This window comes from Lissotriton helveticus, chromosome 11 (genome assembly GCF_964261635.1).
Source record: "Lissotriton helveticus chromosome 11, aLisHel1.1, whole genome shotgun sequence".
Classification (NCBI taxonomy): domain Eukaryota; kingdom Metazoa; phylum Chordata; class Amphibia; order Caudata; family Salamandridae; genus Lissotriton; species Lissotriton helveticus.
The window spans coordinates 9,968,339-9,995,543 of NC_136072.1; the positions used below are offsets into that span (position 1 = coordinate 9,968,339).

Here is a 27,205-nt window from a genome sequence, read left to right on the forward strand (position 1 = left end):
ATCCAAAGGTCATACTACACAGGACCATGACAGTGTCATATTTGTGCCCACCACGTTCCTCATTCATGGTGATTGTAGTATGGTAGGTCACCATTCATTCCTTGGTGTGTCCTCCAACATATTGCTGCATAAGTGACTCTCTACCTACACTATGCATCAAGACAGTATTGTTTGTGTTTAGTAATGGGTGTACACATGCAAAAATGTGGCACTAGCAAATATATTATATGTAGATTTAGACTTTGTATGTGCTAATTGAGTAAGCCTGGGCAGAGTTCGCGGAGTGCCGCAACGCAGAACTCAGTGAAGTGCAAAAGAAACTCTGTCCCGCTAAGCGGGGCTCCGCAAACAGCGGAGTGTATTAGATAAATGCCTTCCGCAGTGATTTTCAGTGCCAGGTACTTGTCCGCACTGTGCAATCATTGCAAACGGCATCCATGTGCAGTGCAAGCAGGTGCTGTTTCCTTTCTGCCGCTCGAGTAGATTTTTACTCGAGCGGCGGCCTTCTCAACACGAACGGACAGTTTCTCAACGCGAGCGGTCGCAAACATATGTGACCACTTGCAATGAGAAATCTGACCGCCCGTGTTGAGAAATTTCGCCAGTACGTTGCTATTCCACGCTCGAGCTTGCCAACTTGAATTGGAAAATCTCGCTGGGAGGTGGATTTTCCTTGCTCATGCTTGCCAATTAGACAAATGCGAGCAAGGTAAAAAATTCCTTCACGCTGAGCGGAGTTTTTCAGAACCCTGAGAGTTCCGCGTGATGTGGAAAATTCCGCGAGGGGAGTGGAGTTTACCGCCCAGACTTGTAATTGGGACAACTTTCTGAATGTGACATATGGGTAAGTTAGTTGTTATAGCATATGTAGACTGTAGTTTTTATAGTGTTTTCCCATACACATCCTATGTGAACCCTGCAGAGTCATCATACAAAGAGTGGCCTCTACTGTCGGCCACAAGTATGAGGCCTAAAACATGGCTTGCATCAGGAGAGACACACACACAGCCTTTGGCCCCCTTCTACACTACCACACCATGATCATTGTGGCTGGCATTGAAGGACTATCTGCTACAGGTAGTTGGCATACACTCTATTTTACTTGTACCAGATGATGTTCAAGGCTGTTTCGCACACCTTGCTACATACATAATCTTTGTGGCATATATTAGTGGACCGAGCGTGGAATTTTAGAGGTTCACTGTGAGTATGGAATACTGATGCTTACACAGTATTGCACTGATATTTTATTTACAGATAGATGTACAATGTGTAATTTTTTCATCCATGTTGGACAATCTTGCTTCAGAAATGAAATTTTTGATGATATTGTCCCTCTGCTCCAAGTTGCTAAAGCTCCTCATCTTCCTCAGCATCTTCATCTGGCATTTCCGCATCCCTAATCTCATCTGGCCATGGCACATGGAAAATGCAGCAGACCAATATAATTTTACAGACCATAGATGGGGAGTAGAGCAATTTGTCCACAGATACATCAATGCTGCGGAATCAGGATGTCAGTATTCCGAATGTGATGGATCTGGTACGGTGTAGGGCATGATTGTAGATCTACAGGCTTCAGTTTGCAGGATCTTTACAAGAGTCATGAACCACGGCACCAGAGGGTAACCTTGGTTGCAGCAAAGAAAGAAGGTGTTGTATTAGTTAAGACTCATAATGAGGGTTTACCCAACATTCATTTCCATTGTGGTCTGTGTCCAGTTCGGCTCATACACCTTGTAAACTGTTATGAACATGGTATGACATTGTGTGACATACAGGAAAGTTTGAATTGCCAATGGCTAATACAGAGCTAAATACACAAGTGTGATGTCCTCTGAGATAAACTTAGGGGGATATGTACTAGGAAGTGGAGGATATAAGCGTTAGCCTTCCTGGCTTAACGCCTCTCTCCTCCACTTCTGAAAGACAAGGCTGCGCCATATTTACAAGAATGTGGTGCAGCCTTGCGTTTCCCACTGCGATGGCTCTAAGTTTTGGAACTTAGCACCAACACAGGTACTCTTGCACCAGAGTGCAAGGGTGTCTGCATGCAGGGGAAGATTGTTAATGTGTAGAAAGGTGTCCCTTCCTGCACATAAACAATCCTTGAAATGACGTTTCGATACTGTCAAATGTGCTGCTTCATGCAGCACACATGAAAGTGACACAATGGCATTTTTTTAAGTTTGTTTATGTACAGGAAGGGACACCTTCCTACGCATGAACAAACAATGGCATTTTGATTTTTTCAAGTGTGCTGCACAAGGCAGCACACATGGAAAAAGCAAAAAAATGAGGATAGATAATGCATTTCTTCTTGTTTCGCCATCTATAGGCCAGGATTTACCTGGTCTTTATTTTGGCCCTGCCTCCTATATACGCCACCCTTGTACATAGGGGGCAGTGGCAAAATCGATGGGGTTTGCGGTGGAACACTCACTCCAACACCAACTGCCCACCCCTTTCACGCTAACCATAGCGTGAAAAAGGGCCTTATGTACAGGGCAACGTTAATCCACGTTAAGTGGCTTAACACTGCCTTGTACATAAGGGGCTGCCCCTATCACCACCACAACGTCACTATAGGTGGCTTATCCATATGCCCCTAAGTATTTGTCATTCAGCTGAGTGCCAATGCCAGGCAGGTGATGATTTGTCACCAATGAGTTTAGTCTCTTTGCCATTGAGTAGACACACGTCTCACAACCATCTATTCTGTCAATTTCTGGCTACTATAGCAAATCCTGAAATAATACCTGTCTGATTAGACAACAGATAACAGTAGCTGGTGATGTGTTGTACTTCAGTCACATATATCTTGTGTTGATATTCTTAGCAAACACGTTTCTATGTGTACAACCATGGTAAGGTTAGTGGGTGTATGTGAATATGGGACATGGTAGTATACACATGGCAGTGCACAGAGTCCATAATGGTTACAGTACACAAGTGTTAATAGATATGGGGTAATGTTGCACTCTACAGTGCGACAGGCTGACTGCATACATTTCAGTAGAACACATCTTGGGCAGAGTGTAGGCCATATCTTTCACATGATTATGTGTCCATGTTTTTTTTGTACAAAACGATATGGACAGTGGACCACTTTTACACCCTCAAAGCACCAACTCAAATATCACCAATATTTATATATACTTAATCTTTCGAATAGCGTGCAATTTTCAAATACTCCCTGCCCTGAGAGTATATCCCAAATCTTTGGAAAAAATCAATGTTGTACCAAACTTTGAAAAGCACCGGCAACAAATTTGGATCTCCACCATATGTGGTTGATAAAGTCTATAAACAAGAATGTTTCAAAATGAAAGACGCTGTATCCGTGATTGCAAAAAAGTTCAAAATTCCTTTAATAATCCATTTGAGGTACCAGCCATGGTTGTACGTCTGTGCAGAAGCAGTGCAGCATATCTCCATGACAGCCGCGTTATATTCCAGAAAACAGTATTGTTGGCTGTCATGGGGCTGTAGTTTGTGCATGAGGGGGCACCTTGCTGCACAATCTGCCACCGGGATGACTGCTGTAGTGGTGGCTTCACCAAAAACGTATACATGTTGTGCACATTGGATGTGCTGTGTGCATATGATATGTGAAATAATGTAGTGAGGTTGAGTTGATCCAGTGAGGTTGATATATGCCTATATATTCCAGTTTTAAATGTGCGGGATAGATCTTTATGCCTCCTGCCCGTGGAATTGACATGTGATACACAGACTTGAGACAGGGATTGCCTTGCTTCAACAATTTTGAAACCCTCATTAAACTATTGTTTAGCTATGTGAGGGTCTTTGACACAATTGCTTAAGCACACAGGGTCTCATGTAGCATTTGTAGCAACTGGGCATCACTGGATGTGAAAAAGCGTAGCTAACCTGCATCCAACATGTAGAGATGGAATGTGCCTTTGAGTTTACATACCAAACACAAGGTGATTATGGACGGAGTACTGAAACTTTTCAGACACTCACCCCAGTCACAGATCTGGGTTGAATCCATCATCGGTCTTTAGCTCACTTCGCCACCCCAGTTCAGCCCTGGCCATATGAAAATCAGTCTTGACCCTGTGCCTAATGGGATCAGTCCTGCCTAGTCAGGTTTTCCCTGGACCGGAAACAAGCATCCTGGGACCGGAATCGGGGTAACACCCTCCGTCAGGCAGGCTAGCTTGAATCCAGTGGCAAAGTGAGAAAGGGACCCACGTCTGGGCATACCCTGCCAACTTAGGATGACCAAAGCAAACACAAGGAGATGACGGACGTAGTGCTGAAACTTTTCAGACAATCACCCCCAGTCACAGATCTGGGTTGAATCCATCATCGGTCTTTAGCTCACTTCGCCACCCCAGTTCAGCCCTGGCCATATGAAAATCAGTCTTGACCCTGTGCTTAATGGGATCAGTCCTGCCTAGTCAGGTTTTCCCTGGACCGGAAACAAGCATCCTGGGACCGGAATCGGGGTAACACCCTCCGTCAGGCAGGCTAGCTTGAATCCAGTGGCAAAGTGAGAAAGGGACCCACGTCTGGGCATACCCTGCCAACTTAGGATGACCAAAGCAAACACAAGGAGATGATGGACGTAGTGCTGAAACTTTTCAGACAATCACCCCCAGTCACAGATCTGGGTTGAATCCATCATCGTTCTTTAGCTCACTTCACCAGCCCACAACAAAAGGCTTTGTCACTGTAAAGTTTTCCAGAGAATGGAAAGTGGAGTCATGGTGTAAGTGAGGGGAATTTCACGTTAGAAATTTAACAACAAATTCACATAATTAGCGAATTACGCTTGCCTAATTTAAAGATTGGAAAGACCTATGTAGGATATCTTCAACTGAGGATAATTTTAGGTGCCTTCTGATATCAATGGATAGAGACCCCCAATTTCCCGTTAAGATTATCAACTGCTCCCTAGAGAAGTTGAACAACATAGCGACAGACCTGACACTTCACAAACTTGTCTAGGTGTCCTATCCCATCTTCTTTATGAATAGTTTTCTGTTGGACTAGAAGGAGCTGCTTGTGAGTGTCAAAAACAAGAAAAGGCTCCCAAACTTTAAAGTTGCAACGACTGTGAACCTAGCATTGGCAAAGACATCAGGTCTGGCTTCATCATATTGTTGTAATGATTAAATGTGTTTTCAAATATTTAATTATGTTAAAATGCTAGGAAAATAAAATAAAACAGACCACCACCTAAATGTGGGCACCGAATGCTTGCTGTGTTTGTTTTAAAGAGATGTTTTGTTTCTAACAAAAAAGCCTTCTAGTTGTATTGTGCATTTTACCAATATGTTTGTGCTGGTGACAAGATGAAATCATCACTGGAAGTTGAAGTTTGTTTCTCTAAATCAAGAAAACTAATGAACCTGGGAGACCAGGAATTTCATCAGATGTGGGGGTCATTTTTTATTTTGTTCTCATTGGGACCGCCAGACTTTTATTAGCACATGTACTAGAACCATGGTTCACTTGGGGCTCGGTTACAGTGCAATAGCATTGTTGAGTGGAATTAAACTCTGAACACCTCACATGAGACACAAAAGGTATTTGATTTAACCTTAAAATCTAAATATTAGTACATTCCACAAACCACAAAAGGGTTTCTATTCTTACATAAAACGTTTCATATTTGCCATGGAAAAAATTACAACAGCAGTCACTGGTCAACACACAGATAAAAGAGAAAAGAAGTGTGCTTAAAGAAAACACATTATACAGATATTATTAACTTGGACCTATATTTGCTTGAGGCCTAGTTGAGGAACATCCGTTCATAAGGTTTGTGTGTAGTATTCAGTTGACAATCTTTCAAACTTGCTTGAATTGTTAAGGTTTCATCAGGACAAACCAGATCTGGAACCCCTTGAGTCAATTGAGGGAGTGTTCTCTGTGGAACCCTGAGATTGGCTCACTCAATTAGAAGGTTTAGAGTGTAGGCATTAACTACTGCATTGGTATACCAGCATTCAAATGTATGTTTCAGTGGACATAAAGCAGACAGGAAGTATTTCTGCCCGTTGAAGATGAGATAGGGTGGACAAAGCTAATAGCTATATTGTTCTCAAGTACTTGGCTTCAACAGGTCTGTGAATGTTATTTGATGCAGTTGCAGTTTCTGAAATGAATGTTCTTTTCCCTAGGTATCTGTTGGGGACATAGTGGTACATGGACTTTTTTTAGTGACGAGTATGGTTCCTCCTTCCCTCCCGGCTGCTCTGGCAGTTGGAACCATGTATGCCCAGAAGAGGCTGAAAAAGAGTGGAATTTTCTGTATCAGCCCTAAGAAGATCACTGTTTTAGGCTGGTTCAATCTCGTCTGCTTTGACAAGGTATGTAGATGGTTTCATCATGGGTTGTGTTCATCTGCTCACTTGGTTTACTTTACTGTGTGCCCCCATGACGTACCTGTGGCCATTTCTCCAACTCCCTTGTTAACCCGGCTCCAGTTCCTCAAGGCTCCTGCCTCACTCTTCCTTCTCTGCTTTATCAACTCTCTTTTTCACTCTGTCTCTTTCTCTCTCACTCTGTTCACACTGCTCCCTCACTCTTTCCTTTGCCACTGTTCTTTTGCGACTTTGCCACTGCTCACTCTTTTGAGCTTTTGCTTTACCTCATTTTTCTCTTTCTCTCCTTGTCTTGCCAATGTTTTTTGCAAAACACTTGCTGTTGAGCATGGACCAAGTAGAGCTTCCTGCCTGTGACCAGTGTCCTTACAATGGCCACAGACTCTCTAATCACTTTTTAACATGCACTTTAATAGAGTGCACGTCTCCACAGTCCCTCCCACTTCCTGCTTCCCTCAGACTGTTACTGCTCCCCTGTGTTTCTTTCAACATCCTCCTCTTCTTCCTTTAAGTTTCAATCATCTTCTACTATCCCCAGCTCAAAAATGAGCTCTCGACTAAGCTCCTCCATGTGCTTGTCCACATACTTCCCCATAGCATTAAAGTGCTTGTAGGGGTTGCTCTCAAGGCCAAAGACTGTGTTCTTGAGCCGAAATAGGTCCGTACTGTCTTTTGCAGCCAGTTGTAAAAGGTCTGGCCATTTTCAGTTGGGTCCCCCTCTCCATAGGTGGCCATGCAGATCACTGCCAGTGCATTGTCAATTTCAATATGTCTGCTCAGGTCAGCCATCTCGGGCTCCTAGGGATCAGAAGACATCCCACGACTGCTGTACCAGTTGACATCAAAGGCAAGGCAGTTGAAAAATTCTTCATCTCTTCCAGTTTGAGAGCCATAATATGCCACAGTGTATGTGCCTGTTTTCTTCAAATTTTCCACAAAGCTATTATCTTCAACAGATGCAGTTGTTGGTGTCTGGATTTTGAGCAACTCTGGAGTATCTTCCATTTTCTTTCGGAAAAATAACCCATGGGTGAGCAGCCCAACAATCAGAGAGAAGAGAAACATTTTGTCTATGCTAAGCAAGGCCTTCTCTTGCGGGCTGCTGGCATTTTCTGGGGGTATGATGTTTGGGTCTATTCCGAGTCCCCCATTATCTTCTGTGATACTTCACTACGTGGTAACAGCACTTCTCTGACCTCCTGCAGTCCGTATCTTAACCTCCCACTGCCTGTGGGTTCCCAAACCCCACCCTTCTCCTACTATTGATGGTTTCCCACCCAAGTCCTCTTGTTCTCTGTGATTTCCAAACCCTCGCCATCCTCTTGCTGTCTGTGGTTTCCCAAACCCTGCCTTCTTACAGCTGTCTGTGGTTTCCCAAACCCTGCCATTTTCCCACTGTCCGTAGCTTTCCAAACCTGCTCTACTCCTGTTGTCTGTGGTTTTCCAATCCCACCATCCTCCGACTGTGTGTAGATTCCCACCCTAACACAGCCCCACTTTCTGCGACTTCCCAACCACAAAAAAGTCCCTCTGACCGCCTCCTGCTGGATTATCCCACACCACACGCTTCTCGCATTGTCAGTGGTTTACCCCCCCTGCCCTCCTTCAACTGTCCGTGTTGTTTTTACTCCCTATGCCCTTCTCTCGCTGTCTGTAGTTTTGTTCAGACCACCTGCCCTCCGCTCTCATGTTGCTTGCTCCCCAAAACATGCAACATGGCATGAAGGAAAAAAGCACTTTAATGTGGTCAACATTAGCCATATCATAATGCTTTTTAGGTCTCACCTGAGCCAGCGCGCATGCGTTGCTCTGCAAGGCTTCTAGTAAGGAATTTAAACGCAGACCACACGCTCATGCGTGTGCTTTTTTTTACTCCCAACCTATAGGCCTTTGCGTGCATTTTTCTAAAAAAAACAGCATACAATTGGCCAAAGGCGTATGCATGTCCTGCCTTCTCTCTCCCCTGGCCTAGGAGAGCGAGCAGCAGCGTGGCCGGGTGCCAGCTGCATACCTCACATTCCTTGCAGTGTGCGCGCAGCACACTTGTTTTTCTATTGCCGCGGAGGCCTACACATTTCAAATGGAAAGGCAAAAACAGGAGTCGGTGAGCAACTCGAGAATGAAATGTGACAACTGGAAATATCTAATTTGAATGGAGGATGCATCGTTCCTGCATACCCTAAATATAAAAATAAATATTCACATTGTCTGCTGGGCTGGAGGGGGGGGTCTGCTAACCAGAGCATATAAAGACGTCTTTGTATGCTCTGGTTAGCAGACCCGCCACCTCCAGATTAAAATAAACCCCAAGAATTCAGAGGTTGCACTTCATCGACATTCGATTCGCACATCAGATAAGCATTGTTTCGGAAATCTAAAATTGTCCAATGCCAAGTGCGATGCAGCTGGCTCCGTTCCAGTGACCGCCTTGCTATTTCATTTATAATCCTGCTTTTTATATTGGAAACACACACAAGTTAGTACTTGACTGCAAAGAAAATACCAGGCCTGGGTGAACTGGCAAGAGCAATTTAAGATTAGTTCAATGTGTCTCCTGAATATTTTTTGCCCTTATTCCCACTTTCTCCCCCGCCCATAAACAGAATATTGAAACCACTCTCTCCCCCGCCAAAAACAGAATAATGAAACTAGAAGTGGCAGCACAGTAGGTAGCCCTGAAAAGGTTAGGCTTGAACACCAGATTAACTCCTTGTCATCCAGGACACCGTGTTTCAGTCCTGGGAGTGCATCTATCAGCAGAACACATTCTGACATTTGTAGCAGTGGTTTACTTTCATGGAAGCAGTTGAACGAAGCTCCAGTGTAATACTACAATCAGGGAACAAATCATAAAAAAGTGCAGGGACTAATTAATCAGCAGTATGCAAGTGACATCATAGCACATGACATCACTGCGCCTGAGATCATGCATGGCATCACAAGAAGTGACATCAGATCTTAACAGACATGTGTTTAGCAGTCCTACCATGAGTATATTTCAGTGCATTGCAAGATTTAGCAACTGTGATTTTGCGTCTGTGTTGTGCGCAAAAATGTGACGCAGCCTTGACACAAAGTTTGGGCCTCAATTTATACATTTTGTTTAACAAACTCTTCCACAAAGAAATAGGCAGCAAGGAGAAATATGGCAGTAAATCTTTTCTTCTTAATGTGTTGCAAATTCTGCATTTTAAAGTATTTGATGTGGTTAAGGCACCTGCTAACTCTGGAGGTTAATGCATTTGCTGGTGAAATCGATGTCTTGTTTAGTTCTAGTTTTAAATTAAAGTAGCATAGAGGATTCATGTCTCTCCTGGTAAGCACACCATGTAACATGCAACTGACAGATTTTTATTTAATGTAGGTAGGTAGGTATGTGGGTTACTTCTTTTAACACAAAGATCCTTTTGTTACTTGAATTTCATACATTGAAATCCTTCTAATATAGCACAATGAGCTATGAAGAAGGTGTGACTCCTACACCTTGTAACCCTCATTGTCTTATGCAACACATCCTGCACATTGATTTACACACATATGATATATTGTCAATGTATAATATTTACGTGTAATGTAAAGTTCTATGACACCTTTCATTGGGGTGAGCAGTGCTATAAAAGAATAAAACAAAAAAGTGGTATTAAATTGTTATTTATGTAAATACTAGTACAGACCAACACATCTGACATTCTTAAAATGCATGCACATCTCTTATAGATAGCAACTGAACAAAGTCAAAAGCATGTGTCTCTTAAGTACCAGTTAAGTGATGAGCCTTGTGACTTTTTTCCCCTCTATAGTATTTAGGTGTGAGGCTTCAGATTATCCCCAGCCAGGATACTTGAACAAAAGGAGGCCTGATGGCCCCTTATCTTCGGCCTATGTTTTGGGCCTAGCTGGAGTTTAAAATTACAAATCCCCATCTCCAGCACCCTGGTGCTAGGAACACAGCAGACAACGTGCAGGCACTGCTGAAAGTGTCCCAGTGTCTCAAGCCTACCCCTTGAAGAGTTCAGCTTATTTCAGTGGAGCCCAACTTCTGTAAGAGAAGCATTGGCATAGCCAATAGGTCTCGCCTTTGGGACCTTAGAAGTATTTAGTTATGCAGCACAATATCCGTGGTGCAACAACATCAACCGTTGCATGGCTAAACACTTATAAGGTCCCAAAGGCGAGACCTATTGGCTATGCCAATACTAGTTTAAACTTTAATTCATGTTGAACTGAATTTTGAGCTGCTGTGCAACATGTAAAAAACAAACACTGACAACGACAATGGATCTCACATAGGTAAAACCAATTGGCTTTGCCATTGCTTGTTTGTATTGCCACTGTTTTGTGCCTTTTGTCTTGCCAGTACTTCCCTTTTGTTTTACTTGGTGTTGTCACTGTGTGTGCCCTTTGTTAGCTAGTCTTTCTCTTTTGTGCCTGCTTGGTTTTCCACTGTTTCCTCCTTGTGTGTATTGCCACGGTTCAATTCTTTCTGTGCCTAATGTCTCTGTCTCCTTTCCCACCTGTTTCTTTTCTCCTACTTCTCCCCATTGATACTTTCCTCCCAGCCTCACCCACTTCCACCTGTGCTCCTTTCAACTCCCAGGAGCTACTTAATGGTGGCTACAGTATGAATGCTCATAGAGGGAACACTGCTGGCACACCAAAGGTGCCCCAAAGGCAAACCCATTTGCATCTGTCCATGCCTGGAACATGCCAGAAACCCTAGTCCTCCCAATAGGAGGGCAGAATCTCCACTCTGCTGGCAGAATTCACAGAGAGAGCATGGAGTTATGGAAAAACTCCACCAACCGCTGTATGGCGAGCGAGAAAATACTGGTGCTAAAAAGCAGCATAAGCAGCACAACATATCAAAATTCCACCTCTCCTGAAATGGAATATTTATTTATTTTTTTTTTATTTTTTTTTATAGTCCTCATAAGTGCAATATTTGAAGTAAGGAGTTGTCGGGGCCCCTTTCTCTCATTGAATCTTACCCTTCACTGTCCTAACATAGGGTGTGTGTAACTGGACAGTTCCCCTGGAGCGTCAATTAAGAGAGAGGAGGGTCCCCTTGTTTCCAATACTTTGTAGAAGGATTGAGTACGGGGGGGGTGGAGCTAGCCATTATGGCTACTCATGCAGGCCTTCTCCTGCGTTTCCATTGCTTACACATAATCATTGGACTTATGTAAACGTTTGTCGTACCAATCACACAGCCAGTTTTACATCTTGGATACCTCCATTATTTAATTTGCACCTTGCTGGTAATTTTCCCAGATTTCCCAGAACTTGAGTTTTTTTCTGGGGGCCTTTCTTTTATCAAGTCTATAGATTCTTAGTATGGAGGTCAACCAATCACTATGAGTTGGAGGAGCAGAGCTTACCCAATTTATACAAATTTCTCTCCTTGCAAGCAAAATTAATAAAAAAAGGAGATTTTCCTGGAGAGTAGAAAGCTTATCAGGTGCATTTGAGCTCCTTACCCCAAAGATAATTAAGTCGGTACTTACAATTAGATGTCTTCCTAACACCCCATCCAAAGTCTTACCCACATCATTCCAGAAGCCGTCGAGAAGGGGGCACTGCCGAAACATGTGTAGATCGTCGGCTCTTTCCAGCCCACATTTGGGGCAGGCCTTCACCGTTGACCCAGCAAACTTCGATAACTTTTTAGGGGTCCAGTAGGCTCTATGAGAGGTGAAAAGATGGTTTCTCTTTAAGGCAGCTGAAGACAAGATTGTCCAGCATTTACTCATAGATACTTGCCATTGGTTGTTCAACTCCGGCGTCGGCAGATCTTTCCCCCATACTCTCTCCGGAATCCTGAAATCTTCCTCTCCTCCCAGAATCAAGGCCCAATACCAAAGTGCGATTTCTTTATGAATAGTGTCTGTTTTCTGCATTTCACTTTCCAGGGAAGGGTTCCCAGATCTAGATTCTTTTAATGATTTCGACCAACCTGAGAGTTGATAGAACTTGAATTTAGAAAGTGTGCCCAAAGTCTTGGAGGATAGGGTATTCCACTCCAAAAGGTTGTTTCCAGACATCAGTTGACCCCACGTGGTTAGACCAGCTGCTTTTATAGGGAGAGCTAGTTTGTCTTTAAGGCACTCAGGGGTGCCAGGAGAATCCCAGATGGGGGCCAGGTCACTATAATAGGGAATGTCTAGAGTGCATCTTATGCTAAACCACAATTTGGCCGCGGATTTCAGCATCTTTAGTTTAATTTTTTTAAAGAACTTCGGGTGTCCGAATTTATATAGAAAGTGGCTGGTTTTACCGGTCATAGTCTGGAAATACAAAGGGTAGCAATTAAAAGCACATAGGAGCTTTCTATTAGATTTAAATTGGAAAGCTCTACAATAATCATAGAGGTCAGGGCTTGCAATGCCCCCCTGGATTTTTTTCCTTCTTAACTTGTTCCAGGCAATTCTAGGATTTTTTGAAGACCATATAAAGCTTGTGATCTCGCTCTGGATTTTTTTTAGATTTATTTTATTAAATTCAAGGGGGATAGCACCAAAGATGAAAGTAAATTTTGGCAGGATTGACATTTTAATTAAGTTCGATTTGCCTTGAAACGACAAAGGGAGACCCCCCCAAACTTTCAATAATCTTTTAACGTCCTTGTCTATTCTTTGGAGATTTATATGGGTGACTTTGTCTAAGTCTTTGACTAGGTCTATACCAAGATATCTAATTTTATCTTTGTTATGGGGGCTAATAAAGTTGTCATTCCAGGTCATGGTTTCAGTCTTGTCTTGATTGACTTGATAGCCAGAGATACTCCCGAACCTGGTCAGTGACTCCTCAGCTGTAGTTAGTGTCCCCCTAAGATTATCTGTAAAGATCATAAGATCATCTGCGTAAAGCGCGATTTTTTTAGACCAGTCTTGAAAAGTAAAAGGAGAGATTAAGGGGTCTGATCTAAGACGTTCCGCCATCGGTTCTATAAAGAAATTAAACAGGAGAGGCGAAAGGGGGCATCCCTGCCTAGTTTCTCTCTTTATCTGGATGTTTGGGGTCAGACTGCCATTTATTAGGATTTGGGCTCTCGGAGAAGTATATATTTTAGAGACCGCGTTTAGTATGTTTCCCCCTAAATTAAACCTTTCCAAAACTCTGTTTAGGTATACCCAGTTAACTCTGTCGAACGCTTTTGCGGCGTCGATGGTAATTATCGATAGAGGGGTTTTCTCATTGGAAGCAATATCTATGGTGGCAAACAACTCCTGCGTTAAATCTTGTAGTTGTCTTCCCGGAATGAAACCCTTCTGATCGTTGTTTATTAAGAGCCCTGCTATTTTTCCCAGTCTCTTCGCCATAATCTGCGTGAAGATTTTATAGTCGCAATTAAGGATCGAGATAGGACGATATGACTCACATTTTCTTGGATTTTTGCCCTGTTTTAAAAGGATGGTAATTATGGCTTCATTCCAAGAATCGGGAAGATTAGCTTTATCTACAAATATTTTATTCAGCAGTGAAGTTATAGGTGGAATCAAGACCTCTCTTAATTTTGAGTAAAATTCATTGGGAAGGGCGTCTGGCCCAGCTGCTTTACCATTCTTAAGGTTTTTTAATACTTCCTCCACTTCCTGAGTTGAGATTTCCGCATTTAGTTCCTTTCTCAATTCAGGCGTTAAACTGGAGAGATTTAGGGGGTCTAGGAAGTGATCTATTTCTTCCAAGTTAGGATGGCAATCTTCATTGTATAGATCAGAAAAAAAGGAGAAGAATTCTTGTTTTATTACTATATCATCGGACCCATTCTCTACAATGTTTCTAGGGTCGACACAAACGACTTTATTCCTAGTTTGTTCTGTCTTCGTTTTCCAGGCAAGAAGTTTGCCACATCCTTCTCCATATTCGTAATGAGCTAGTTTGCTTGCTTCCCATTTTTCTCTCACTTTATTTTCTAAAATTTCAGCTAGATTTTCTCTTTGGTTCATTCTGATCGCCTCTAGATGTTCTTTAAGAGCGGAAGATGTAGCTGCATCTATTTGTATATCCAGATTTTTAATCTTATCTTCCAAGATTGAAATCGATTGTTTTAGGCCCTTTGATTTGTGCACCGCCAAGTTACGAATATAGCCTCTTAATACAGCTTTATACGCATCCCAAGTGATCTGTGCAGAGGTACCTTCTTTATTTTCCTCAAAGAAAGTGTTAGTTCGTGATTTTAACTGGTCAATAATCTGGGGATCTAAGAGAATTGTGCGGTCCAGAGTCCATCTAAAGATGTCATTATTCGGCTCTAGTTTCATGGTGATCTGGACTGCTGAGTGATCTGAGAGATGGGCGGGGATGTGTTCTACATTGACTGTTTTTTCAATCAGACTATGGAAATTGCAGAGATTGTAGGTAACAAGGGTAAATTAAGTTTAAAAAATGTGTTTTTATTCAAGGGTCTTCTTCACACTGATGTTGATGGTGACAACTTTGGCTTAGGGCTTGCAGAACGCACAGAAGGCAATTGTGAATGCCTGCCACTCTATACTGAACGTGTGGTCATGTCATTCTCCCATTTGTACGGGTACTCATGCTGAAGGTGAATACTTGCTAATGGTAAGAGACCCGACTTGAAGCTTCTTTTTAATATGAGATACTGCACACTTTGGCCTAGGTTTACAAAGACTTTGCATTGAGTTTGGATTACTTTTTTTAACCCCTTCCGTGCTCATGACGAGCTGAGCTCGTCATGAGTTGCACCGCTCGCATGCTCATGACGAGCTGAGCTCGTCATGTAACGCGGTAAATCGAAAAAAGCCGCACAGCGCAAAAATCGCGGGCGCACGCATGGGGTTAATGCAGACCCTACACAAAATCTACTGGTGGAAATACAGTCCAACACACATCATGATTTTGAGTGGGAACCTTCTCCTGGCATTCATGGATCTCAGTTCAGCATTGAACTGTGTTAGTCACCACAAGCTATGGAATATTTTAGAGGACTTGGGTGTGGAAGTTCAACTTATAAACTTCCTGAGGCAGTTATACCAAGACTCATATGCCAAGGTTCGTTATGGAAGTCTAGGAGAGTGTACTTCTAGGTTCCCACACAGCAAGGGGGTGAGACAAGTATGTGTGCTAGCCCCTTTCCTTTTTACCCCGTACATAAATGGCCTCGGTCCTTTTTTAACTAGCTAATGCCAGGATTTCCCATATATTAATAACCGTCCAATTCCAGCATTGTGTTATGCAGACAATGCTGTTTTAATGTCCCACACACAACTTGGTCTGCAAAGAGTTGTCTCTAGCTTTTCAACCTTAATGTCAAATTTTGATCTCCATGTAAATATCACTAAAACACACGTAATGAAATGCGGAAATAATAGTGTTAAATGTCAAGACATCCACATCAAGAATACAAAGGTAGAATTCATCAATAGATTCTCATATTTGGGGATTCTCTTTGAAAAAAAAGGGCTCTTGGTCACATGTCATTTTAGCCAGAAATGTTTTATTTGCAAAAGCAATGGTAGCACTGGTGAACTTTGCTTGGAAATTAGGTAAACAACAGATTGCAGAACTAATAAAGATTTATAAAGCAAAATGTGTCCCAACTGCCATGTACGGAGCCGGCATTTGGGCCTACGCTGACCCACAACCCTTACAGTTAATAGAGAATGTTTTCTTAAGATATTTATTAGTGGTACCAAACAGTACTGCTACTCACATCTGTCATGCGGAACTTGGGTTGCCATATATATATATGATTTAATCAAGATTTGACCAATTCATGCTAAGCAATTGTTTTAAACTTCAAAGAGTGCTCTATATCCCCTGGATCAAATATGTTAAGAATTTTATGGCTGATCTTGGGCACCCGGAATATTTTGATGACCCTGTTACCATTTCAACAATCTCAAGGAAATCATAAAGATCGATTGTTTAGGGCTTTTGGAGACCATTAGATTCTCCACTGAAATAATAAAACCCACAGTTAGGGAAAATCAATCGCTATCACTTCAACCTTGTGTGCAACTTTATCTCGTGACTGTAAAAGGGGGATATGATAGAATGCTGCTGACCAGTTTACGCTTAAGCAACCGGCATAGACTAACATAATTTCCAAACATGAATGATTGGTCAAAGTCTCTGTCTCCGTGCCCATGTCATGATTTATCTACACAATCCACAATGCACATGTTGTTTTTTGTACATTTGACACTTTCTTAAGATGGATAGTACCAATATTAGGGGGGTTGGCCATAATTGTGGCAGGGTGTGCTCAGACGTGAGTCCCTTGCTCACTTTGCCACTGGATTCAAGCAAGCCGGGCTGAAGACGGCTGAAATGCCAGAAACCGGTCCTCGGAAGCTTTTTTCCAGTCCAGGGAAGACATGGCTTGGCAGTTCCTACTGGTCTGTTCCCATGAGGCACAGGGTTAGACTGATTTGCATATAGCCATGTCTGAACTGGGGTGGCAGAGTGGGCTAAAGGACGGTGATGGATCAAACCCAGATCTTTTGATTGGGTGTGAGTGCTTGATTGGTTCGGATGCTCCGTCCATCACCACCCCCTTTTGTAGGACTGAGACAATGGCACCCAGCTTTTTTTATGCTACAACTTTTAGAACATGAGGTATTTGCTAGCCACTTAATTAAATACTTGAAGGGTGTAATCAGAAGTAGGAAAACAATGTGATTAATGGGAACTGGTTTTTCTTTTATAAGTGTTTAAACATAATGTTTAAAATAATTGTAACATCAAGCTGAGCTGACTGTGATAGATTTATTGAGACAATGTATTTGTAAGATGTCTTGCTAATTTTTACATAATGTGCTTTTATGGTTTAACATTTTAAATTGAATAAAGCCTATTTTGATTGATTAATTGAGTTGGATTGTAATCGTGAGTAAAACAATGCAATACAATGTGCTGTCTTGCATTACTTTGCATCAAGTTGGCTTTACATGGGCGGGGCATGTGTTTTGATTCAAATCCTTATCTACAAAAAATTGTAGACAGAATTTGCTTAAAAAAACATGCGCATCCTAAGGCAAGTATAACTAGAAGAAATATGTTCAATTCTCCTCCTTTTTTTCCAGTTTGCATGTATGCTACATTCTACAGAAAACATACAAAAGGAAAATGTCTTAAAGCATCGCTTATTTACAGGAAAATAACCAATTCCAGCACAAAAACTATACTGACAACAATGCAGACACCCTTGTTCTATAGAGCAAGGGAGCCTGCATTGGCGCTTGACTGCCAAAAGTGCACCTGTGCAGGGAGAGAGCAAACCTGCACCACTTCTTATAAATATGGTACTTTTCAGCTGTCTCCAGGTCATGCAACGCTACCTTGAGGGAACTCTTTGTAAGTATTGGCCTTACTGTAAATCGATAGTCTGTTAGGATTCTGCATCATGAGCTATTAACTTAGAACCATATTTTTCTTTGAAAAAACTGTTTGACAAACATGGACAAATTAATGTATAGACAAAACAAGATTATTCACCTATGCTGTTTCAATTGGAGGGGAAGCTGCAAGCTAAGTTGAACATGGATCGGAAAAGGTTCAATTAGATAAGCTTGTGTATATGTGGGGTTGCAAAGTGTCTAGAGATATTACTTTTGTTTCTATGTTTAATTATTACTCATGGTGATGCTGCATGTGTGTATGTGCGTGTGTGTGTGTGGGAGAGGGAATATCAGTGTGTTTGAGCTTATTATTTGCATTTGTGTGGGTATTTAGTTGTTCTGTAAGTGTTCCTGGAGAGTGTGTTATGTACACCTATGTATGTGTTTGTACATGCATGCTATGTGTGCAGTGTGGTGTGTGGGTATGTGTATTTCTATGGTATGTTTATGTTGTATGCGCTGTACAGTGCAAGTATGTGCATGGGGTATGTTGTATAGCTGCATGGGTACCTGTACAGGTTGTGGTTCCCACTGTATATGTAGGGTATGTGCTTGGTATGTACAGTATGGAAAGTGTGTATGTTTTGGTGTCTGTTCTGTTTAATCAGTGCTGTGTATGCTTAATTATTTCTGAATGTTTGCATGTGCAAGCGTTTGTGTGCTTGTGTGTATGGGAATAGTGATGCTTTTGTATCATGGAACTGTACGAGTGAGTGTATGTGTGCGCATCAATGCAGTGTGTGTTGATGTTTGTGGGAGTGGTCAAAATGTTTTTGTTCATGGTGCATGTTTGTGTGTGTGTGGTTTGTATATGCATACATGCATACCTGGTGTGTGTGTCCTTTATGTTGTATTCAGTGTTTGAAGTGTGTGTATTGAAGAGTTTCAATGTGTCTGTTATATGACCACAGCTGTGTTTTTGTGTTCTAGGAATAAAATTTGTCGGAGTCTTTATTTGTGTGAGTGTGTTCTATGGTTGTCGATATCACTGCAACCATTGTAATGCTATCCCTGCAATCATGAGTCCTTTTTAGAGTTTTGACTTGCTCAAAAAAGTTATTTTAAGCATCACTAGAAAAATTTGGGACTGATTCACAAAGGTAAACTTACACTTTTGTGTGAGTTTACAATTTTTTGCAATTCACAAAAGAATATTGCCAGTATTGTCTTTATGATTGTGGAATCTGTGCACTTGTGGCGGAGGCTCCACACGTAAAAAGAAAGGCAGTCGTAAAGATACTACGTAAAGATACTACTCGTAATATCAGGCACTGATTAACCATGAAATTACTTGTAGATGTTCTATCAATCAGCCATGTCCGGGGGATACAAGTTTGCAAGTGGCCTGTATTAGCTAGTAAATGCATTTGTAATGATCATAATTATATTTCCAATGTGTTGTATTGAAGGTGTAATGAAATATGCAAATGTTTGAAAGCCTTTGTTTAAATACGTTTATTCAACATAACCACACACTAGATGAAAACAAAAATGAAGAGAAAGTTGATACTCTAACTAGGCAGAGTGGATACGCTGCTCATGACAGGAGGTGACGGCTCCGATGACACATTTTGCTGACTGCTAACCTCCACTCCACCTCATGAGATGTAATATAATGGTGCAGGGTGGCATATGCACAAACATCATTTTAGGATTTTTGTGGAATGGCAGTTTTCATTGTTTGAAGCCAAAAATGTGGACCATGGCACAAACATGAATTATCAAACATCCCAGAATACAACACTCAGTGCAGTTTACCTGTTTGACTCCAAAGGAGATGACACACAGTGGAGACAAATGAACTGTAATGAGGCTCATGTAAAATATTTCACTAATTGTAAGTTTCCTTTATACCAGCCCACCTCAGTGTTTATTCAGAATCAATCAATTTGAAGCGATACAAAATGGGATGATGGACGGAGCGTTTGAGCAAATCAAACACTCACCCCCAGTCAACTGATCTGGGTTTAATCCATCACCATTCTTCAGCTCACTCCGCCACCCCAGTTCAGACATGGCCATATGCAAATCAGTCTGACCCTGTGCCTCATGGGAACAGTCCAGCCCGAACTGCCAAGCCATGTCTTCCCTGGACCGGAAACAAGCATCCTGGGACCGGTTTCGGATTCATAATCCTCATCAGCCAGGCTATCTTGAATCCAGTGGCCAAGTGAACAAGGGACTCACGTCTGAGCATACCCTGCCACACTTAGGGCGAACAAAGCGATACAAAAGGGGATGATGGATCAATAGATTTAAAGCCCTTTTGAGAATACACCCAGATGTGGGTCCCCTCTGCATTACCCCATCTGAAGTTCTCTTCATTCGTGCCCCACCTGAGGAACTTCTCAACATTCCCCGACATCAGGGTCCTTAATATTCCGCTTCCTGATGGTCTTCTCTATATCCAATCACCGGAGGTTCTCAATATCCTGTTGCCTAAAGTTCCCTTCAACTCCCCACATATGGGTCTTCCGTGCTCTTCTCAATGCAACCACCTGTGGTTTTCTTCACTATCCCATCACCAAAGGATCTACCTAGAGTTCTATTTTAGCTCTCCCTTCTCACCTGATAATGTCTTCAGTACCTCACTACATGAAGTGCGCTCATTATTCCATTCAAACCATCTGCCATCACTGGAGGTTCTCCTCAGAAGGCCACCACCTGATGGTCTCCTCAATCTACCAGTTGAGCCCCCTGTCATGGTTTGAGGGTCTTCTCGATATCCAACAAGAGCTCTCCCACAGTGCCTGTCTGTCTGAGCTTCTAGCTGCCTAAGAGGATTCTCAGAACTACACTTGATCCCTACCAGACCCCGGAATCCCTCAGTATCACACTATCCTGAAGGTTTCCTTAGCATTTACTTGAGCTCTCTAAGGGTGGGACATGAGGAGGCCTTTTAAATATGAGGACTGGTGCAGCCAAGCCTCGACAGCACTCCATACACTGTCATCGTTAAATGGTCGATCAATATATTGTAGATAGGAAATTGATGCATTTTATTTGTTTGAGGCTTGAATACATTTTATCTGTCACAACATAATTACATGGTGACTTTATAATGAGTTGTTGCTGTTTTTCATGTGCTGATGTCCATTTAAACTTAGACTGGGACACTAACAGAAGAAGGCCTGGACCTCTGGGGGCTGATTCCATCCAAGGGGCAAAGGTATGACTGGGAAATAATTATATTGACACCTGTATTTAAAGGGGACATTTTTGTCCATGCAGATAATGGGAATGAGAACTGAATATGTGCTATCAATGTACAAAGTTAAAGGCAGTATTGGCACCTCCCATCATGCTTTCAGGTACAAAACTAAGTTCATGCTAATAAAGACAAGTTGTCTAGAATGCCACATCCATCCTTAACAATGTGGTATTGAGCAACCTTGACTAGTAAAACAGCTCCTCGTTGGCCCCTATATATCTCTATCCCTTTACAAAGTCATAGGTTTGCAATAGCTTCCTAATTCAGCCTCTTTGTACATATACCTACTACCCCCACTACCATCGAGCCACCTGTTTTTCTGCTATGATATTAACTCACAGTGTCACAGCCATGTTGTTTGTACAATGCATGCAGGGTCAGAAGCACACCAAGTGTGCTGTTTTTGTCCTTTCAAGCCTATACAGGCACATAATTATCTCTAAGATGTAGATTTGCAATGAGTATGTAAAGTTTTTTTTTTTAAATGCTGAACCCTAATATGTTCCTAAACCAAATTCATTGAAAAAGCTGTAAAGTTAAGTTTGTTTCAGGACAGATAGAACAATGTTGCTAGACTAAAAGATTTGTTAGGATGTTGGGAGGGATGCTACAGGTAACCCCTAGTCTTCCGAAACCTACAAAGTTGGGTTTATGTGTTATAATGAGTCAAGAGTCCTGCACAATTGATAGCCAAAGGCATTTAATTTCCCTTAGTTCTGGCTATTGAGGTTGTTCCAGTGAAACAGCAAGGTTGCAGGGGTCTCAGTAAAGCTTGCACAGGTTCACATATTTTACAATGTACACAGCTGGTAAACAGGGAATATTTAACCAGTGATTAGTTTTCTTCATGTTGTAGGACCTTTTCAACTTCCAGTGCACACATTTCAAGGGATACTGTTGTCCAGCAGGCAATGCTGGCTGTCCATTACAGTCCAATGTCCATTGATGCCTGGGGGTCTATCTAGAAAGCATTTCTTCACTGTGCTTAGAACCTGTCCTTGAAGCATGTACTAAGGGGCTTAGCCGCTATCCCTGTTTCTCAAGAGCAGGAATACTTTTACCTTCCACTTTATCTTGTGTAGTGTTCTCTGTTTCTTTCATTTCTCAAAGTATAAGCTTAGCATGTCATGGTAAATCAAACCTATCTCTCTATAGAGTGTTCCCTCTCCCACTTAACCCAACAATATGATGCATTCTCTATTGCAGTAGAGTGCCTCATTCAAAAAAAGATCTTCAAGAGACCATTTCAAACAGAATCCAACATGTGGCCCTTATTTACAAGCCGTGTGCATTGCTGGAGCATCACTTTGTTGACGCTCCAGAGGTGCAAACAGTAAACCCGTATCTATGAGGCAATACAAAGCCACCCTGTGTGCCTTTTGATAGCTTAATAGATATGCAGTAAAATAATGCTGCATAATTCGCTGCTTTGCCTCACTTCGTCATGGTGGCATGTCATAGGCGTTGCGGTGGGTGTTCCCACGCAACGCACATGGATTCTGACACATTCCCAGATTAACAACAGAGCGTAGCTCTGGCTGTGTGTCAAAATGCCCCACTTATCTCCTTAGGGACAGATTAACAAGGAAAAATAACTTTTTTATTCTCCCTTTTTTGCCTTTTTCTATCTGTGATGCATTCTGCAGCACACATAGAAAGACCTCCATTGATTGTCCCTTCCTGCACAGAAACAATCATTCCTAGAACGTGGAAACCCGTATACCTTGGTGCAAGGGCGCTTGCATTGGTGCAAGGCAGACATTTGTGCACCAGCGCAGTACAAGAGGACAAGAATGTGTGCCATATATCATAGGTACAAAAGGGGGTGGTGGGCTAAAGAGCGGTGATGGATTAAACCCAGATCTGTTGACTGGGTGTGAGTGTTTGATTGGTTCTGATGCTCCGTCCATCACCACCCCCTTTTGTACCAATATAACATAGCTATAGCACATTTCTGCCCTTTTCTTTTGATGCAGGGCAGTGCAGCAAGAAGCCTTCCTGTTCTGCCCTGCACCAAAATTGTGTGAATGAAGCCCTGGGTTTCTAAAGAAGGCAGAAATGATCAGCCAGAACAAAAAAGCAGCACCTTCAAGTAAAACCATCACTAACCGGACACACACCAGAGAATCAACAACGCCTGTATGGGATGAGTGACTGAATAAGGCACAATGGTAGATGTTCCTATAATTTATATTTTCAATTATTGTTGCCAACTATTAATCACAATTTAACTATACAAGAATTTGAAACTCCTCGTTTGTCTTAATGGAGTTATGTTTCTGTGCCAAAAATTACTTTTCACAACATTCGTTTGCAAGATCAATAATTTCCAAAACAAACAATTGTCCTTGTTTTCTAGTGTCAGTTTGGCCATTAGTTTCCTGCTTTAAAGTCATATTTAGTAAACAAAGTAATTTCAGTATTTGACACACTTGCATGCCTATGAACGAGAAGCAGCATTGTAATGAATAATAATGCAACAAGGGGGTAAGGGAGTCAGACACATTGAAATAAACGATACACTGTTATTAAACGATACACTGTTATTAAATACATTCAAGTGCAATCATTAAGTAATTCTGCACTGCTTCCAAAAAGAACATTCTCTGGAACGTATCTTATCTTGAAGGGAAAGCAATCTCAGATTCACCCATGAAAATTATTTGTACTTGTCATACCATGACAATGAGAGGCCCTGATGTTTATTCGAAGCAGATTCAAAAAAGGAGTTATTAATAGATTCTTAACTAATATTAATCATTGACACCCAAATGTTTTACTTTTGCTATCATGTAAAAGAACTAACATGGTCATTGTAACTATAATAATGTTTTCTTTGTTGTTAGACTGGCAGAGATGTTTCTTAAACTTTACCTCCGAAATGTAAGAAAATTATTACTATTAAGATATTTAAGATTTCGCATATTTTGTAAGAAAATATCTTCATTGCATTAGACTTTCGTTACCATATGTTGGAAAAAGAAAGCATAACTTCAGTCAGAATAACTTTATTTGCTGACACAATGTAGGCATAAAAAGTATACTACATATAAAGAAGACATTTCACAGCATTACAACACAGTTAAAATATAAACAATGTTGAAAAATGATTACATTTAAAAATACAAATTCAGAATTATTTACGCAATAGTAAATTCATTTCATTTATGAGGATGTGATTTTAGCTGGATGTACATCTCTTTTTTAATGCTGATAATAAGAAGGACGCATAAGAAAAGCAGATAAAAGGATTAGGTAGTAACTGCGGATAATAAAGGGCTACCCAACACTGTTTAAAGTTAAATTTGCGAATAATAGGGATAATAAATTGTTTTCTTTCATTATTATAAAATTTACAGAAAAACAAAAAGTGTATATCATCCTGTACAGATCGCTTATCACAGGTACAGAATGGAAGTTCAGAAACAACATAGACATTACGGGGGAAACCCAACATAAGTGGAATGTAATTTAAGTGAAACCTCCCCAGAATGTACCTATGTTGCAGATTAGTGACGAAAGATAGATATGTTATGTTTGAATCCATTACATTTATACTAGGGGAGGCCAAGTATGTTTTAACTGTTGACAAATTAATGTTTTTAGTCTCCCTTCTTATCTGTCGATTAGAAAGTAATCGGGCTTTTAAGTCAGTTTTAGATATGGAACTGCAGTTAGTAGGATCCAGAAAAAGATGATGTAGCCCAACTGCCTTCAATTTCGATTCAACATAAGTTAACCAAGTAATATTACCTACTCCATCTAGTTTCAAGACATCTTTTATGATGTCTCTTGTCAAAGTAAGGGTCTCCTTTCACCATATTGAGTGCCACATTAGTATCGGGCCATTGCAATTATATTGGTGATATAAATGGGCCCTCAATATAATGTGACACTAGTAATTGGCACATGACTTTGGTAGTAAAAGGACTCTTTTTAAAAAGTTACCTTCAATAATCTGCAATGTTGTACAATCTTTTATGCCCCAAACAGCTGCCCCATAAGTGGCAGCAGATACAGTCTTAACTTGGTATACTGATTTTGTACGTCTATTGGTTTTAAACCAGTTTTTTTTATTAACTTACTTAAGACCCCAGTAAAGCATAACTATTATTCTTGGATACATGATAGGAAATATTGATATTTATATAAAATATTAAATAGTTTAAATTATTAATACTATGCAGAATAGATTACATTTGTAGGTGAAACATCTCATCTAATAAACATTTCTTAATTGCTCGATCAAGGTGACTATGACTTTAAAATGTCAGGTGCTCTTGGAGAGCCTTGAAATTGGAATAACTTTGATTTTCAATAGGATCGTTAAAAAACTCTGATAAAATATTGATCTCATTGTAGTATTTGGATACCAGACTTCAAAAAAACATAAGATTATCAAAGATTGCTTTGTATTCGGTTTCACTTCTAGCAGACTAGCCTTTAGATCACTGGCCAGATGTTATAAACCCCCTTTTGTACCGCAGATGTTATAAATAGCAAGATTTTCAGGTGAATGTTTGCTCTTTGTTTCATGCTTTTTTGCAATGGATGCAACATTTGTAAATCTCATGCCTCTGGCTTTTTTTTGTCTCAGTTTTCAGACTGTTCACAGGTTCACTCAAGTAGATTCATTACCTTGGAGTCCACTATTAGCTGCCCTGGCCAGTTGTCACTCACTCATCTTTCTGGATGGTAAACTGCAGGGAGATCCCCTGGACCTGACCATGTTTGAAGGAACCAATTGGGTAATGCAGAATAATTAACTAATGGCTAGAAATATTTTGGTAACAGTGTGATCATACATCTAACTATGACAAATAGTTGGGCAGTGTTTCCGTGATTTTTATGTACCTCATGAAGGCAACCAATTGAGTAAGGATAAATCGTATTGCTTACATAGAGCAGGTAAAAGGCACAAATAAAAGAAGAAGTGTACTTCAATTTGTAAAAGTGTCATACAATTTTAGGAATTCAGATCAAACATGCCCATATTCAGATGGAACCTAGTCCTCTCTAGCATACCTCACTAATTGAGTAAGTGCAGGAAAAGAAGTGGAAAGATGTAGAAAAGTGGTATGTGGTGGCCTAGCAGAACAAATGTTGGTTTGAAGGTCCCTGCATGTTAGAAAGGGGGATCTTCCTCTTCCCCAAGGTTTAATAAGGGATGAGGCATATCCACAAGGAAACAATTTTCTCTGTGAACAGAAGAGATCAGGATACATTGTAAAAAAAAATGCATTAGGGCGCCTAGACCTAAAACCAGAGGATTGTAAGCAAGTAGACAATACACCAAGCCCAGGGAGGGAAGGACACTTGTCAGTGATAAAAGCTGTTGGCAGTTTTGTAATCTGTCATTAATACTTTGTGCAGTGCCAATTGTTGGGATCAATTTGGTGATAGTTGCACACATTGAAGTGCCACTGACCGCTTGTACTACTATATATAAATTCAAATACCCCTGACACAAATATGCCTAGTAATCCTAGACTCACTTTTTGTGAACAGCAAAACAAACTCAATTTGATAAAAGCAATGACAATTAAGAACCTTAAATTACGGTATTTAAAAAAAAAAATGGAGGGGCATATTAACAAGCCCCTTATCGCCGTGTTATCGGCACTTGTCTGCCGATAACACGGCGATATCTGCATCGCCCTATTATCAAGGCAGCGCTAGCCACGTTAATTAACTTAACGCTGCCTTGGTAATAGGGCCACTTTCACAATAAACTCATCGTGAAAGGGGCGTGCAGTGGGTGTTGCGGTGGGCGTTCCACCGCAACACCCATTCACTTCGACGCTGCCACCTATTATCAAGCTTGGCAATAACAGGTGGCAGCACCGAATGTAAGAACAAGTCAGACCTGTTCTTAAGGTGGCGAAACGAGGAGAAATGCATTTTGTTTTGCTTTTTCCATGTGTGCTGCCTTGTGCAGGACACATGGAAAAAGCAAATTTCCAAGGTTTGTTTATCTACAGGAAGGTGTCCCTTCCTGTACATAAAAAAACCTTCTCTACCTGCGCTGGCGTTAAGTTGTAAAACGTATCGCCATCGTAGGGGGAAACGCTAGGCTATCCTTGGTAATATGGTGCAGCCTAGCATTTCCGAAGTGGCGAAGAGAGGCGTTAAGCCAAGGCGGCTCACACTTCTCTTAGCCACTGTGTTGCTAATATGCCCCGGGTATCTTGATAGTTTCACTATTTTCATCATCTTGGAACTGTTTTCCTAGTGTGCAATAGTCAAGTGTATATATATATATATTCACT

General features: G+C 41.3%; 1 protein-coding gene across 1 annotated transcript in view; it reads left to right on the plus strand.

The window, feature by feature from the left end:
• Positions 1-27,205, plus strand: part of LOC144792084 (putative cation-transporting ATPase 13A4) — a 439,619-nt gene that overhangs the window by 175,707 nt on the left and 236,707 nt on the right. Inside the window, exons 14-16 of the mRNA XM_078666936.1 lie at positions 6,159-6,347; positions 20,833-20,894; positions 25,534-25,684. Of these exons, the coding sequence (XP_078523062.1) occupies positions 6,159-6,347; positions 20,833-20,894; positions 25,534-25,684 (402 nt within the window). The remainder of the gene's footprint in view (positions 1-6,158; positions 6,348-20,832; positions 20,895-25,533; positions 25,685-27,205) is intronic.